Consider the following 15501-nt stretch of genomic DNA (forward strand, 5'->3'; position numbering starts at 1 on the left):
GCTGGAAAAGACAAGTGTTTAATTGTTGACTTGCCATCCAGAAACCACTTGCTGCATTCTTGTGTGTTGTGCAGGAGGCACCAGTTCCGCTTTTCTAAGTTGTAAGTATAATTACGCATCTGTTGCAGGAATTCTCACGAGCGAGTGTAAATGTTGAGCTGGGGGTGCGGTCAGTGGCAGCTTACTTGGATTTAAAGTGACAAAATGCCCTAAAACAGCTCATTCAGAAAAGAGCTCAAAATAAGCAGAACTGAGCAGACTTAAATCTCATTATCTAAGAATGATTTTCTGCAAGAAAACAGTAATAAACATGTTTCGTGTAGCCCACATACCTACCTTAACCTGTTCAAGGAAGCATCATATGTCAAAAAGTTAATTTATGATTTACCAAGGTGGGAATTACAAACATTCCAGTTTTTTTGCAATTTCGAGATCACAAAAATGAATGCAAAAATCAACAGATCCACACAGTTTTCTTCACTAATGGTTAATTTTGATATTATTGCAAATTTTCCACAAAAATGATAAAAACACTGGGTTTAAGTTACAGCTAACTCCCTGCTGCCTCAGCCCTACTTGATCTAAAGTTACAGTCTGTTCGTAACGGAAAGTGACCAATTGAAGTTCTTTAAAAATGTCTGTCTACTTGTTATTTTCTCATCTTTTCTCTTCTGTAAGCAGATTTTGGAAGAGGTTTAATGAGTAAAACATTTTGCAGATATTTCTAAAGCAGCGCCACAAAATCAGTGATTTCGATTGCAAAACAATCACAAAAAAGCCTGGAAGGACTTGCATTTTGTAATTACTCAGCTGATTTTTCTTTTATACAGAGTAGCCCAGGTTACCACAGCCACCCGTGAATACCTAAAATCCAAGAATACCTAAAACTCTAAAAAGGCTTATATCTGCCTATTTTAATAGTTTAAACATCAGATATTCTATAAAATGCATTATATTAATGTTTGGTTCCCTTACCTAATTCTGCTGCTATTGTTTCAGGAACTGGTACTTTTAGATTCTGGAAAAGACGAAAAAATGTAAATGAGTAAGAATTATGTCAACAAACCAGAGAAATCAAATAGAAAACAGGAGAACAGAGATTAAACTTACTGCTGTTCTATCTAAGAAGAGGGAGTGGAACTCCATAAAGAAGCGTCGACTCTCCTTGGAGCTGGTTTGTTTGTGCATTTCTGCATAGAGATAACAAAGCTGACGGGGAAGAAAACACTGTATGAGTTTTAATTTATTCCACTTTCCTTCCTCAATTAAAAAAAACATATTATGTTGTCAGGAAACAGCATTTCTCCATTAATAATGGCCTCCCACAAGGCTTTATATACAGTACACTTACTTTCATAGGAAAATGTTAGTTTTTTCAATATCTCTGTTTAATTTGTCAAACCGGATTTTGTTTTCCAATAATAAACCCTGGAGTTTAAAAGGTGTAATCCACACATTTAACTGAACAGTACATGAAAACCATCACAGCAGGTCATATTTCCAGATTCCACCAGACAAACACATTTTCTGTGTTCAGGAAATGTTTTAATTTAGACCATTTGTTATTTCAGTTTCAATTTAAAATGCCACCAGGTTGTTATTTTTTATAAGATTTGGTTATATTATGCGCACCTCTTTATGTTTAAGCATCACAAACTCATGCAGCACACCACAATACTTTTAAAAACGTTTTCCATTAATTATGGAGACCCAAGATGATATACTGTACATATATGTATATATATATTTATATATCAAAAAATATATTAAATACAGTGAAATGATTTAGTCACACAAATTATACATGATCATTAAGGCATTTATGTAATCACTTTCCATTCATGGTGCTATATTCAAACTGCCACATGATTGGTCAAATCCTTCAGCAGTTTACCTGCAAACCAATCACCTTGTAAAACTCAGAGTTAGACCAGCCCACTTTAAAAGGTTAGGCTGACAGAAACTCATAATATTCTGCAACTCAGTTTTATAAAATTATTATATTAATATTAATAAATTTATTAAAATTATTACATTAAAAATTACAAATATTTATCTACATGAGACTTTGATGTGCTGTGAAGACAAATTTAGATCTTTTTTTTCACATTTACTTAAGTATTTAACAAATTGATTACTTGTTGAGTATTCTTAATCTACTATGCAAAGTGTCTATTTATAGTCTGATTAAATTATCACATATATTCATATATTTACTTATTTAGTTTATTGATTTGCTGCCCCTTTGGATGATCAGCATATGGATGGAAACTTAAAACGTTTCCAAACAAATATTGCAAATTCTTCATCAAGTTCCTTGGAAGGTCTTTGGGAAATAATACAAGATATTTAATATAAAACACCAAGAAGCTACAGGGAATTAACATGATCATTTCTCTTCCTTTTCATTTCAGAAAGGCTTCGACAAGTTAAAGTTTCAGGTTTTGAAATTTGCTGGCATGTGGAAAATCATTAGTTTATTCTTAAGAAAAGTTTTTCTAAATCATACATTTGTCGGATGAATTACCATTTAATGTTGTATCTCTGTATGCCTTAATTGTAAAATCAATTATTAACATTATTGTCAATGTTCTGAGCAAACAACTGCACTGTCCAATAATAGGCAAGGCAGTGATCTGTGTTTATGAACGTACCAGAGGAGCAGCCTCGAACTGGGACACCACATGATGGAGGAACACAGCCAGATGAGCAGGTCGAGACTTAAGCAAGTCAATACTCTGAAAACAGCTGCACTCGCCGTTAATCTGAGGATTAACAGAAATATGTTCATCAGATAAGCATTGTGTGGTTAATTTCTCTGTGAAAAGTAAAAACAGGTTGTTAAAACTTTACCTGTTCTTGTTGATAGTCAAAGTAGTCGTCCTCCGCTCCGATTATCTGGGGGTTTACGGTGTATGGAGGGCTTGCCACAGAAGAATGAGGACTGGAGTCCTAATTGACACATTCAAGAAGAAATGCTGGGTTGAAGATTGTAAACACACACAAAAAAACCCAGGTCATTCAAAAACAATGGGCACAAGAAGGTTGTATTATACCACAACTTAAAGGTTTCTTTGTGGAATTTGTAGGTTACTCTCCACAGCTTTTTTCTGAATATTGTAGGTCACTCACTTTCTGAAATACAGTGGTAACTTTCAAACAATTTCATGGAATTTGAAAATTCATCCGTTGATCTTACAGGTTACTCTCATCAAACTTACAAAGAACTTCAAGTTTTTGATCTTGAACCCAATTTTAACTCTAGAGAGGTTCTATTTCTGGAACTGACGACAAATGTCGTTTTTCTCCTAACAGGTTACTTACATTTCACATTCCCTGATATTATGAATTACTTTCCAGTACATTCACAGAATTTGAAGGGCACTTTCTAAACTAACAGATTGTAGTTACTTTCTCATAACTTATAAGATACTGTCCAGAATTTTTCCTCAACGTGCAAGTTACATTTTGGCCTTAAAGATTACATCTTAGTTACTTTCCTATAACTTACAAGTTACTTTCCAGAACTGTTCACACATTATATTCCAGGACATTTGCAGAACTTGCAAGTTACATTCTGAACTAAAAGGTTGCATTCTACTTATGTTCTTATAATTTGCAAGTTACTTTCCAGAACTTCATATATTCTAGAATGTTCACTCAATTTGTAAATTACATTCTGAACCTACACATTACATCCCATTTACTTACTAATGATTTAAAAGCAACATTACAGAACGTTCGCTAAACTTGCAAATTGTCTTCTGAACTTCATGGTTACATCCTAGAACCTTTCACATAACTTACAAGTTACTTTCCAAAACTGATGCGTTGTATTCCAGAACCTTCATAAAACTTGCAAGCTATATTCTGAACTAAAACGTTACTTTTCACTTATTTTACTTACAAACTTAGGATGTTTGGTGAACTTGCTATGCTAGTGACATTCTGAATTCACGGGTTACAGCCAAGTTATTTTCTCAAACCATTAAAGTTACTTTTCAGAGCTTACATATTACAGTCCAGTGTGTTAGCTAAACTTGCAAGTTACATTCTGAACTAACAGGTCACCTTCTAGTCACTTTTCCATTTAGGACTCAAAGCTTTATTGTATAGGACATCATAATAATAATGGGTTCTAAGGATTACCAGGTAACTATTTGGTAAACACAGACTACATTCGGTAAACCTTAGGCGCTTACAGGTTATTTTTTTACCAAATTTACCAGGGACTAACAGGTAACTTCATAAAATGTACAGGTTACATTCCAGAACATTGAGGTTGAATTCTAGCTACTATCCCATAACTTGAAGGTTACTTTCCAGAGTCTTGTGGTGACTTTCAAGGAATATAGACATTAACTGATAGAAATTATCAATAGCTTGCAAGTTACTTTAAAAAATTTCATAACAGTACTTTTCCAGAAATGTACAGTAAAAGTTCAGGAATCTAGCATGTAAATTTTGTGACTAACTTGTGAACAAGACATGAGGATTTATAATGTTTTTGCTAACCAAAACTCAGCTAATTTGTGTTATTTCACTTTGAAGTAGATAAAACAAGTTTTAATGTCTCCTTAAAACTTTCATGTCAAATTCAGAATCTTCAGTGGTTTACAGTTTAAGGCAATGAGTGACTTTCAGCAACACAATTTTTTGATTCAGATTTTTCTTATATTTCATTGTTATGACATTTTTTTTCTAAAAGACAAGAAAGTAAGGTACTGGTCACCCAAACTACCGTTTTTGTGTGATTATGTACTGTTGCAGGGCAAACCCAGGAAAATAATTAAGCATCAGTCGGCATCATTCTTATCCCACTAATCTCTGCTCCTAATTGTTGCTGCCAATGTTTGAGCTGCAGCCTTGCAGAGCAGAGTTGCTGTTTCTTTTGGAGCGAGGCAGCGTTTGATCACTTCACTGGAGCTGACTAATTAGGGCACACTGTGGGCTTTTCGGAAGGGGAGTAGGCTCCCTAGGTCCTGCTTTTACAGGAAGTGTGTAAATATGCAGAAGCAAATAGTACTTCCCTGGAGATTTTATGGGAACTTTCAGTTTCCTGATGTTTATATGCAGTCCGTACTAATGTTAGCCATCTAATTCTGTCTGACTTTCTTCTGCCTTTCTCAAACGCCTATATAGCATGTTGCACATCTTTCTGTAGATGTCAGGAATTTACATTCCTAGTTTCAATTGAAGAATTAGTAGACAACCAAACTATCTAAAGTTCTAATTGTTGTAACATGAAGCTAAATGTTTAAATAAATTTTTTTTTGAGTACCACAGCAGAAAAAAGTATGGTATATTACTCAATAAACGCACAACACTAAATTAATGTAAAACAAATATATGCTCAAAATAATACTCAAAAGGTTGAAGAATTACTTTCACATTTTCTTTTTTAATTGCTAATGTTAGATTGCATACAAGGAGCTAATAAAAAATGGCAAGTCGACCAATCCCATAATAACATGGTGTTTTTATACTATATTCTTTATGAAAGGTGTAGTTTTTTGTTACTAGTGGTTTTTCGTAAACCCCAACTAATAAGCCATGTCTGTTGTACCTCCCACTTTCTTCCATCCACTTAACTTTCAATGAGCATATTATAACTTTTCACCATATCAGAATTTTCTGAGACATTAAATTTAGAATTTTTATTATCTCTAAGTCGCAATTATAAAAACTATATTAAATAAAGACGTAATGAACTTATATGTAGATGAATTTCACTTTCTGAAATGAATGACAAAAAAACATGGACAGGTCATGACACTTAAGTTTTTTATTTTTACATTGGGAGACATGAATCAATCCTGTATTAACCTGTAGATTCCCTGAAATAAGCTGCTGGTGGTCACACCTCCAACCTCAACATTTACACTTGCAAGTGAAAATGGCGGCAAACTGATGATAATACAACCTTACCTCTTTGAAAAGCAGGAGTGGAGCCTCCTGCACAAACAACAAGAATGCAGCAAGCGGTTTCTGGATGGTAAGTCAACAACAAAATACTTGTCTTTTCCAGTAGCCGTCAGTATGTGTAAGTTCATGCAGTGGTAGGACCAGCTGACCAAATGTTGTGGAACTCAGCGTGGGTTGCTAGGTAACGGGGTGAGTTCCACTGGCGTTGCTAGGTAATGGGCAGTGCTTTGCTGAGGTTGCTAGGTGGCGGACAGTGCCTGCTAATTTTTTATGTTAAATGTGGAAGGTTTTTTAAACAGCTCATTTTCCAGACACCTATAAACATTACAGAACACAGCTGGGTGGTTTTTTACGCACTTAGGATGTTTTTAGAAGCAGTAGACACCCAAATGAAAAAATGTGCAAAATGTGAATTTTGTAAAATTTTAAAATAAATAAAAATACTCAAACTGTTGTTGAATTTCAACTTGCAACTCAGCCTTAAGAAGATTCTCAGTAATACTGAACATGTATTTTCAAAGGTTTATTTTTAAAATCAGAATTGGGTTAAGATGGAGAAGGAGATGGGAGGTGTGTGTATGTAGGTGTGTGTGAGTAACTCTTACAGTGTCGGGAGCGTCTTCAGTGTCGGGGGACGAGCAGGAATTCAGGTCATCTCGGCGGCAAACGTCCGGACTCTGAAGTGGCGATTCTCTTTTTCCAGACGCCTCTGGAACGGGAGTGCTGTGCGTCTGATGCACACACACATACACACACATGTATCACCACACGTAAAAAACACAAGAGCTGAACCCAAGTGATTGTTTAGTCTGGTGCTGAATACTGGGAAATCCCCAGAGATTGCTAAGTAGGACCATTTCTTCGCTATTTTTAGATGCAGTGATAAAAGGGTTTTTGTGATAAAGGAGTCTGTGTTAGCCGTGTTTAGCTTCAGAAGGGTTTTAACTACAGCTTGTGACTAACATTAGTTCTTGGCCAGCTGAGGCACCATTTAAAAAAGTCACGCTTTAAATCAGTAGCAGAGATTGAATCACCCATGTGCCTCTGAACTTTGTCCTTCAACACTTCAGTGCAGAGCAAGAAAGAGAACGTTAACATATACAAAAAGCATTTTTCAAATTTTATTTAATCAAGAAATCACTTGATGAAAGACATTTTAAATAAGAAGCAATAAATAAAACGGAAATAAAAACCACACACAAACAAAACCATAAAAACAACGGATCATATCTCTGTAAACAAAATTCTCCTTCAAAAATTACTACTCAGAATGAAAATGATTAAGCTCATTTTAATTTATCATGCCATTAATTGATTAATTGCTTATTGCGACAGGCATATATTTCCACACTAGAATATATTTCTGATTTATTTCCAGTTACAATACTTACAGCATTGCTGCTGGTCGGTGGCACTTCTTCACCGGTCTGCTCCTTCAGGAGACTCCCATCGTCTTGCTCATCTTCATCACGGATCCTGGGCCCCGAAGCTCCGTCCTGAAACATTAGAAAGTCTCACGTGAAGTAACAACTTCCACTAATGTGAAATATGTGTTGTCATTTGTTGCCTGAAATTCACTCTCTCTCCAGAATTTATTTTATTTTATTTAGATACAGACACAGATACACGGTTTTTTTCAGTCCCTCTTTTTCAACTTTATAAGTTTTTCTTTTTCTGTTTCATTTCGTTCATAATAGGTCAATTATATTATTCAGTTGTAACTTTAGTTTAGTTGGGTGACAGTAACTTGATTGAGTAATAGCAGTGCAGTAGGTCTGGAGCAGAGTTGGATAGTAACTCTGTTACATTTATTCAGTTACATTTACTTGAGTAACCGTTTGGAAAATATGTGTTTCAACAAAAATAAAATTACACATGACTAGGTTTGTTCAAGCAATAAGTCATTTAAACAACATGCCACGGCATCAACCTCCAGTGAATTTCTGTCGTCTTCTTCGTCTTTTCTGCCAGTAGTAACATCTGGTTGTTGATCACGACTTGTGTGATGAGGAAAAAAAAGTGTTTTCCTTGAGGTTTTATGATATACACTAATTTTGATGCAGCCAAAAAATCACCTAGTCCTAGTGCAAAAACTTTTTATCAAAAATGTGAGTTTTTTTCAAAATTGCCATGTTTCCATCAAGCAAATTCATTTCCCTAATTCTAATTTGCACAATTATATGGTGAACGGACATGCAGCTACAGTCATACAGTTACCTAAAACACATCTAATAAATAGTTCTTATCGTCACACTTATTATCACAATATTACTGCCAAATATTGTGATAAAACTAAGTCCATATCAACTTGAGTACTGTCTCTGGGTACTCTGGGCTGTGGTCTTACCCCATCAGACAGAGTGCAGTTATTGTGGTTCTGGGGGCTCCCACTCAAAAAGCTGCTCCGCTCCGCGCCGAACAGTGCGGGTGAGTTGGGGGCTGATAGAGGAAGAGGCATGCTGACTTCTTCATGTTCTTCCTGCTCCTGCGCCTCCTCCAGGGGCATTTGGGAAAGGCCTGGAGGCCTCCCCAGCACCGTCAGCGCTACATAGGAACCCGCTGAGGGACAGTGAGGAAAACATCTGATCAAACAGTTAAATGGCTAAAAGACGTATATGTAACTTACTGCACATTTAAAATGAACAGTGTCTATATCGTATCACATAAAGTGGTTTATATAGCTGTAAGGTGCTGAAGGTTTTCTACATGCTTAAATATATTTGAACTTCTCAGGGGTAACTGAATATTTAGCATCATACTAAAAAAAATAACTGGACCTGTTTGTTAGATTGACTTATTTCTAAGAATAGTTTTTCTATGGAAGAGGATTAGGGCCACCAAAAAACTAAATAAATAAAAAAATTCTAACTTTGAGTTAGACTTTTTCTCCTGAATTCAGACTTTAACCTCAAAATTCTGACCTTTTTCTCAGAATTCTGACTTTTTTTGTTCCGGAATTCTGACTTTAATCTCAGACGTCCAATTCTGTGTCAATATACGTCAAAATCTAAATAAATAACAAAATACTCTTAGGAATATGTCAATTATTTTGTTAGTGAAAGCCTGCCTCAAATAGATTAGGTAGATTTGAGTATTAAGACTCAAATAGTGCATAAACCTGTTAAAAGTCAGAATTCTTTATTTTTTTTAGTGGCACTAATCCTCTTCTGTAGTTTTCTCAAAGGGTCATCATAGAAGGGAAATAATGGGATAATAATAAATAATAGAATCAAGTTTACATGACGTAACACAAGCCAGTCATCACATCGTAACTGTTGCTTTGACCACATTTCTAGCAAGTTTATAATTTAAATGCAAAAAAATTCACTAACAGGAGACGAATACTTACATTTGATTAATTTTACAACCTCTTTGTGGTTTGAACGAGTAACTAAAGTCCCGTTAACCTGTTGAAAAAGGAAAAACTAAGAATTAATTTCTAAAAGTGCTGACTCTGATATGCATGCAGATACATTGTTGATGCCATTACACATAAATCAAATGAAGGCACACTATAGACTTTGGCATTAAGCATAACAATGGAATAAAAAAGCCTGGACAATAAGGCCTTTTTGTTCCTCCATTCTTGTCCAAAGCAACATCATTTGAGGTGGAAATCAATTATTTAAGCAAGTTTTGAATAAAATAACCTGCCTCAAAGTTTCCTTTATAAGTTAAATGTCCCCGACTTTGATTAGCAAAAACAATTGAATCAAATGAGGCAACATTTAGATTTTAACATAAAAAAGTGTTTCAAAGAACAGAGCTCAGGTAGGTTCATAAAACATTCGACATGCAAGAGATTTAAAGAAAGAACTAATGCTAATTTCTAACTTACTTTCACCATTTTAAACAAGTCGTTACTGGGCTGAAATATCAAGAAAAAATAAATAAATAAAATCCATGAAACTAAGAGTAAAGATTGTATCATGTTTGGACACCAACAAACTAACAGAGTTTACTTCATTTTGTGAATTCATTAAAAGATGAAAGCACAAAATGGTGGAAAAGTGAAAACAGTCCTTTGTTAGGCTAACAACATTAATACTAAATTAATGCTAATCTTTCATTTACTAATATAAGTTGCTCTAAGGAGGAAGTAATGTAAAAACTGCATGCAAACGTTCATGGCACTATAAAGTGTTTGGACACAAACAGCATAAATATAAAATAAAAAGAAATAAAAGCGAAAAGGTGCTAATGTTAAGCTAACACTACTGCTAGACTAATACAAGCTGATGCTACTTTATCTGGTTTCTAACTGTATGTCAGTATTTTAGATAAGCTGCAATCAAATGGAGGAAATGACATAGAAATTAAACAAAAGAACAGTAATAACTGTATTACCTTATAGTACATACATTAAATAGTTGAAATTGGAAAAAGTGATAAGCTAATGCAAAGCTAATAGTATTCTGTTGCAAATCACTTTAGGCATTTCAAATAAGTTGCCTATCTGAAATGCCTAATTTGACTGAAGTCAATTTTGATACACATACGATGTAAATAGTTTACTTGGGTTTTCTAAAGTCATCCATCCATGATGGCTGGGGAGGAAAAGCCCTTTTTAGAACAAGGAGAAGAAAAATGGCCTAAAGTGACGCATGACGCCCACCTTAATGATCCGATCTCCTGTTTGGACACCGGCTCTCATTGCAGCTCCATCTGCATCAGAAAAACAAGCAAAGTGAGAGACGCTGCTTTTATCAATGTGCTGCAATAATGTTTGTCCACATCTCTTCCAGCCTTACCTTCCTTCACCAGCTGCACAAACACAGGGTTGTCTCCACTTACTGTCAGACCAAAGCCATTTTTATCTCTTTGGATAATCACACAGCGCTGGACCAGACCTGCCATTTTTACAACAAATGAATAAAAAATTGGAACAAATGCTACAAAAGCCTCTAAAATGAAATCCTAAATTTAAAAAATCCATCCTGGATGTAGCTGAGATCCCTGTTTTTTGGGGGTTTTTTGTTGGTGTTACCGATTGGGGAAAAAAAACTCTGCAGGAAATGACAAATCAACAGCCTGAAACAAACACAGCTTCAGAAACAGCAGCAACAAGAACCACTGAGGACCGATCCGATCGTAAACTGGAAGATGTTAAAACATCATTACCAGGTGAGTTTTACATCGACATGGACTGAAGAAAGAAGTTTAGCTCAAAAATCAACACCTTCAAGCTAGACTTAAATTTCCAGCTGCCTATATGGATAAGCTAAATATCCTCTTCTTATTTCTCTAAAATAAAAATAAACTTGTTATTTTACATTCAAACCTGAACCTTCAAAGAAACAAAAAAAAGATTACGAAGTCGGCCTTTTATTACCTGTGTAAAAGGCCGACTTCTTGTTGGGACTAGAGAAACTTATCCAAACATTTATCTTTAGTCTAATTGATTACTGCAACAGTGTCTTCACATGTCTGCCTAGAAAATCAATCAATCAGCTTCAGTTGATCCAGAACCCTGCAAAGATTTAGGGATCTATGATCTCATTCCCATTTAGTTTTCAAAAATTATATTTTTTTGGTCTGTAAGAACTTTTGGTCCGACGATTTTGGCCCATGTGACAGAAGGTTTGGACACCCTTGCTCTAAACATTTACAAGTATACAAGTCTGCTGATAAAAAGCAAGAGTCTAAACTTCCTTAAATCTACAATATAATGGTTAATAAAATATTATTTGGACAAACTAGAGCAACTGAAGGATTTCAGTTATACAGACTCCTGTGGGAGAGCTGAGTGGATAATTGGTTGTCTTCTGGACTCCATGAGAAGCCTCAAGACTTCAGGGTGAACAAAAGGGCAGGAAGGATTAATGTCAACCCCGTAACCCTGGCAACCACCCTAACAACGGGGCCAACACTTACAGCGTCTCTGCACATCTGCACAACAACCTCACAGATTATTCATTTCATTATTCAAACTAAAGAGACGGTGGGAAAAGTGCAGCGAGCCAATTCTTTCTTAATAAAGTGAGCCGTTAAAGTAGAGTGCAGAGAGATCTCTTTGTCTCACCTGTTGGGTCAAACTCGTGTTTAAGAGGATTTCCCATGCTTTGTGTTTTTGTCTGTGAGAATGCTCTGGGTCCTGTGAAGCAAAGACGACAAATGAGAGAGAAAAAAAATATCACTGACAGAAACGATGTTTTCATTTTTTCCCAAATTAAGGCTGTTTTCACACCTGATAGTCCAGTGGACTCAATTTGATTGGGGACCAGAATCACAGCATTCATTACATTTTCAGCTGTTGTGGTTCACTTTTACACTGCACTGGGTTCAACCCTTTGATTATGCTGTTAAAAATCTGTTTCCAAGTCTCTAATCAACAAAAGACAAGAAATTAGAACTTTATTGCACTTTATCCATCCTACATTGAACGTGAGCTCAACCTTTCTGTCTTTTAAATGACAGAAAGGTTGAGCTCTAATTAGGGATGCATTATACAGTAGTACAATAACAATTTAAATGAATGCTTTATCTTGAAATGCAGTTCCCATAAAACACTAGCTGTATCGTCTGTACAGGCACTGCAGAAAACAACACGATATTTAAATGTTTTCAAAGTTTTGAATATTTCTTAGCAGAACAGATTTACAAAGATTTTTTTGTGCCATGAATATATTTTTTTAAAACAGTTTTAGCTTAATTAGTACTCTGTGTGTTGTTCTTTCAACAAATGGTCTTCTTCAGAGTCTGTATACACCATTTAACAAATAATAGATTATTATATTAGTTGACAATTATTTTAACAATTGGTTCGTCACAATTGAATTTATCATTTCAGCCCTACAAAACAGCATGCTATGATTTCCTGTCTGAATTACTTGATAAAACCTTAATTACACTGAACCATCTCCATGCTCGTCTAATTTGTTGTTTAACTGACTTAACCTTTGTGAGAATTTAAAGGTGGAGGTTCATTTATTATTAGCAGATGCTCCTTCTCTCCTCATTCCCCTTTGCTGCTGCTGTGTCTCGTTCCAAAAGGAGGAGGGGGGATTTTGTTTGTCCAGCAGCTCCTCCCTGGACAATGGGGGCCCTGGACTTTAAACAATGGCTCCCACGTCAGAGCCTGCTTACTATACGGAGACTTTGTGGGACAGATTCCCGGAAACAGCGTCCAGGGTTTTTGGCACGGCTTCAGCTTCCTGAACATGGGAGAAGGCTGCAAAATAAAACGGAGGGGAAGGAGGTGTTTGTGAGGGAAGGCCAAGGGCTATGCTGTGGAAATTTTAACAAAGCTTGCAGAGTGAAGGATCCTGTCTGAATGCAGGAAAGTGGAGGGAATGAACGAAATGTTGGAACAACAGATTCAGGGAATTAGAACAATTTTCCTTTGTGTTTAGACTAAACATTAAGCAAATGTTTAGTCTGGATTTTAACCTCGCAATCACAGGCAGAACCAAGCTCATGTTGGATCGGGGAATAAAAAGGTGGTGACCTTAAATCTCAAGAGAGGCTCCTTGCTATGGCTGGAGAAGATCAGAAGCTGATAAGAGAGGCAGATAAAAGGACAGACGACATCCTGCTCAGTGGGTGGCGGCTAGTGGAGCAGCGTCCACGACATGAAGGAAGCTTCCAGATTCATCCATTCATCTGTTGCAGGGTCTGCAACCTGCAGGTCCGGAGCCGCAAGAGGCTTTTAATAACTTTGGTAAAAACGTAACAAAGAACCAACTTTAGGGTGGATTCCACTTTTTATCACTTCTGATATCTGAGGTTTAGTATCGACTGGTACCGATCCAATACAGATAAACAGTACTGAGTTGACTTAAAACATTTTCTGTTTTTATACACAGACATAAACCGCGTATAAAAATACAAATTTATAGCTCTGCACCAGTACGCCACACTTAAATAGATCAATAGCTTTACAAGCTCGATCAAACATGTAAGAACAACATAATTAGTGTCCCCGCTGCAAAATAAATAATTGACGAAGTCAAGAGGTTGACTTGAGCTTGGTTGACTAGCTTGTTGCAGTTTATTTTGCAAAAATAAACTGCAACAAACCTTTTTTCAAGTGGTTCAGAAAGTGTAATTAGGAATTCTAAATGATGAAGCCTGACATCACTCAGAGCATACAGACAGTATAGATCTGCCCTCCTGGATCAAACACAGGAGGTCAAACACAGAAGATCATTTCTAGATACCCAATCTAGAAGGTTTTCAATATCAGGACCGATACAGATACTAATATCAGATCAGTGCACTATGTTAACGATCTAATAACAAACGCCAGTTTTTTTCAGATTTCTTTGGTGGAATAATTGCACTAACCATCCAAAACAACCAGTCACTTTTTTGTGTTGTTGTTGTCATTTGGTCGGAAACTATGTACCTTTTCAGAATCAGCTTTATAGGCTGATTCTGAAATCAGCCTATAAAGGGAAACTATGTTCCTAAACAAGAATTTCGACTTTGATTTCAAGCACTCACAGCGTACAGACATTAGGCATAAATACCAGACATGTAATGTGGTTGTTCATCTGTTGGGAATAAAGTCAAAGGATATTAATTAAACACAGTCCCTAATTTCTTACCATTGTATGTAGAAGAACTAATAATATCAGAAATGTTCAATTACTCCCTAAAACATACAAAAACAAACAAAAACACAAACTTGCAGAGAAGCAGAATTTAAAAAAAAAAATTTTAATTTAACTTAAGTGTACTGTAAAAATTAACATGCATGTCAACTCTGCCCCGTTTACTTAATGAATGTTCTTAGATTTAGCTTGTTGGACTTCCAGCTCTCCAGCCGTCCTTCCCTGTTATCATCCCAGAGGAATGGTCTGGTATTTTTGGCATCTGAGGTAGAAAACAAGCAAAGAGAATCAAGAGCAGCAGATACAGCTGCAGACTGGCATCAGGAATATAACTTAAAGTTTGTGATTATCCAGGTTCCAGACTGAATGAAAGATTTATCCTTGAATCTTTAGGACGTTTTTCTCAAACATAATAATCATCAAAATGTCCAGATTTGTTCCAGCTGAGTTAATTACATATCACCGTGATTTTATGAAATGTATTGGTTGCCATTTAACGTTGGAAAGTTACAACAAGGAAGCTTTAAACTGGTTTGATAAAATCATAATTGACCGCTTTAAAGTTAAAAAGAATCAACTTTACAGTATTCATATCCCCTGTACCTTTTATCCTTTTGTTACTTTACAACCACAAGCTGCAGCATTTGGGGGTTAATGTAACAGATCAACACAAAGTAGCAAATAGTTCACAAGTTGAAAGAAAAGGATGTTTATTTTTCACACACCCTAAATAAAATCTGTTGTAACTAGTTGCCTGCAGCAGCCGGCTAACTAGCATGTAGCAGTAATCTGCCTTGGTGTGATTTTTGATTTCATCCAGAACCCAGTCCCCACCATGAAACACGGTGATGGTAACATCATGCTACAGGGATGTTTTCCTACAGTCCACGTACTTAAAAAAAAACACAAAAACCATAAAATTTCAAATTAAAATATTACATTTGACCAATAAAAAAGGAAAACATTCTTAATACACAAATGAAGCCTCAATAATGTATGTTTAAAACCACTTAAAAAAAGG

At 35.8% G+C, this 15501-nt stretch overlaps 1 protein-coding gene across 3 annotated transcripts in view; it reads right to left on the bottom strand.

Annotated features, from left to right (window-relative positions):
- Positions 1 to 15501, bottom strand: part of LOC102238153 (rho guanine nucleotide exchange factor 12-like) — a 46048-nt gene that overhangs the window by 18129 nt on the left and 12418 nt on the right. The window contains exons 1-12 of one of the 3 annotated variants that reach the window (XM_023342438.1): positions 12113 to 12316; positions 11948 to 12019; positions 10677 to 10775; positions 10541 to 10590; positions 9275 to 9332; positions 8273 to 8484; positions 7317 to 7421; positions 6531 to 6656; positions 2854 to 2952; positions 2655 to 2765; positions 1111 to 1209; positions 976 to 1018 (exon numbers count right to left, since the gene is read on the bottom strand). In XM_023342438.1, coding sequence (XP_023198206.1) covers positions 976 to 1018; positions 1111 to 1209; positions 2655 to 2765; positions 2854 to 2952; positions 6531 to 6656; positions 7317 to 7421; positions 8273 to 8484; positions 9275 to 9332; positions 10541 to 10590; positions 10677 to 10775; positions 11948 to 12019; positions 12113 to 12164 — 1126 coding nt within the window. In that variant the 5' untranslated portion in view covers positions 12165 to 12316. Of the gene's footprint in view, positions 1 to 975; positions 1019 to 1110; positions 1210 to 2654; positions 2766 to 2853; positions 2953 to 6530; positions 6657 to 7316; positions 7422 to 8272; positions 8485 to 9274; positions 9333 to 10540; positions 10591 to 10676; positions 10776 to 11947; positions 12020 to 12112; positions 12317 to 15501 lie in introns of those variants that run through there. The other 2 variants (XM_014472610.2, XM_023342439.1) reach the window with 2 other exon arrangements.

Source organism: Xiphophorus maculatus, chromosome 11 (genome assembly GCF_002775205.1).
Source record: "Xiphophorus maculatus strain JP 163 A chromosome 11, X_maculatus-5.0-male, whole genome shotgun sequence".
NCBI lineage: Eukaryota > Metazoa > Chordata > Actinopteri > Cyprinodontiformes > Poeciliidae > Xiphophorus > Xiphophorus maculatus.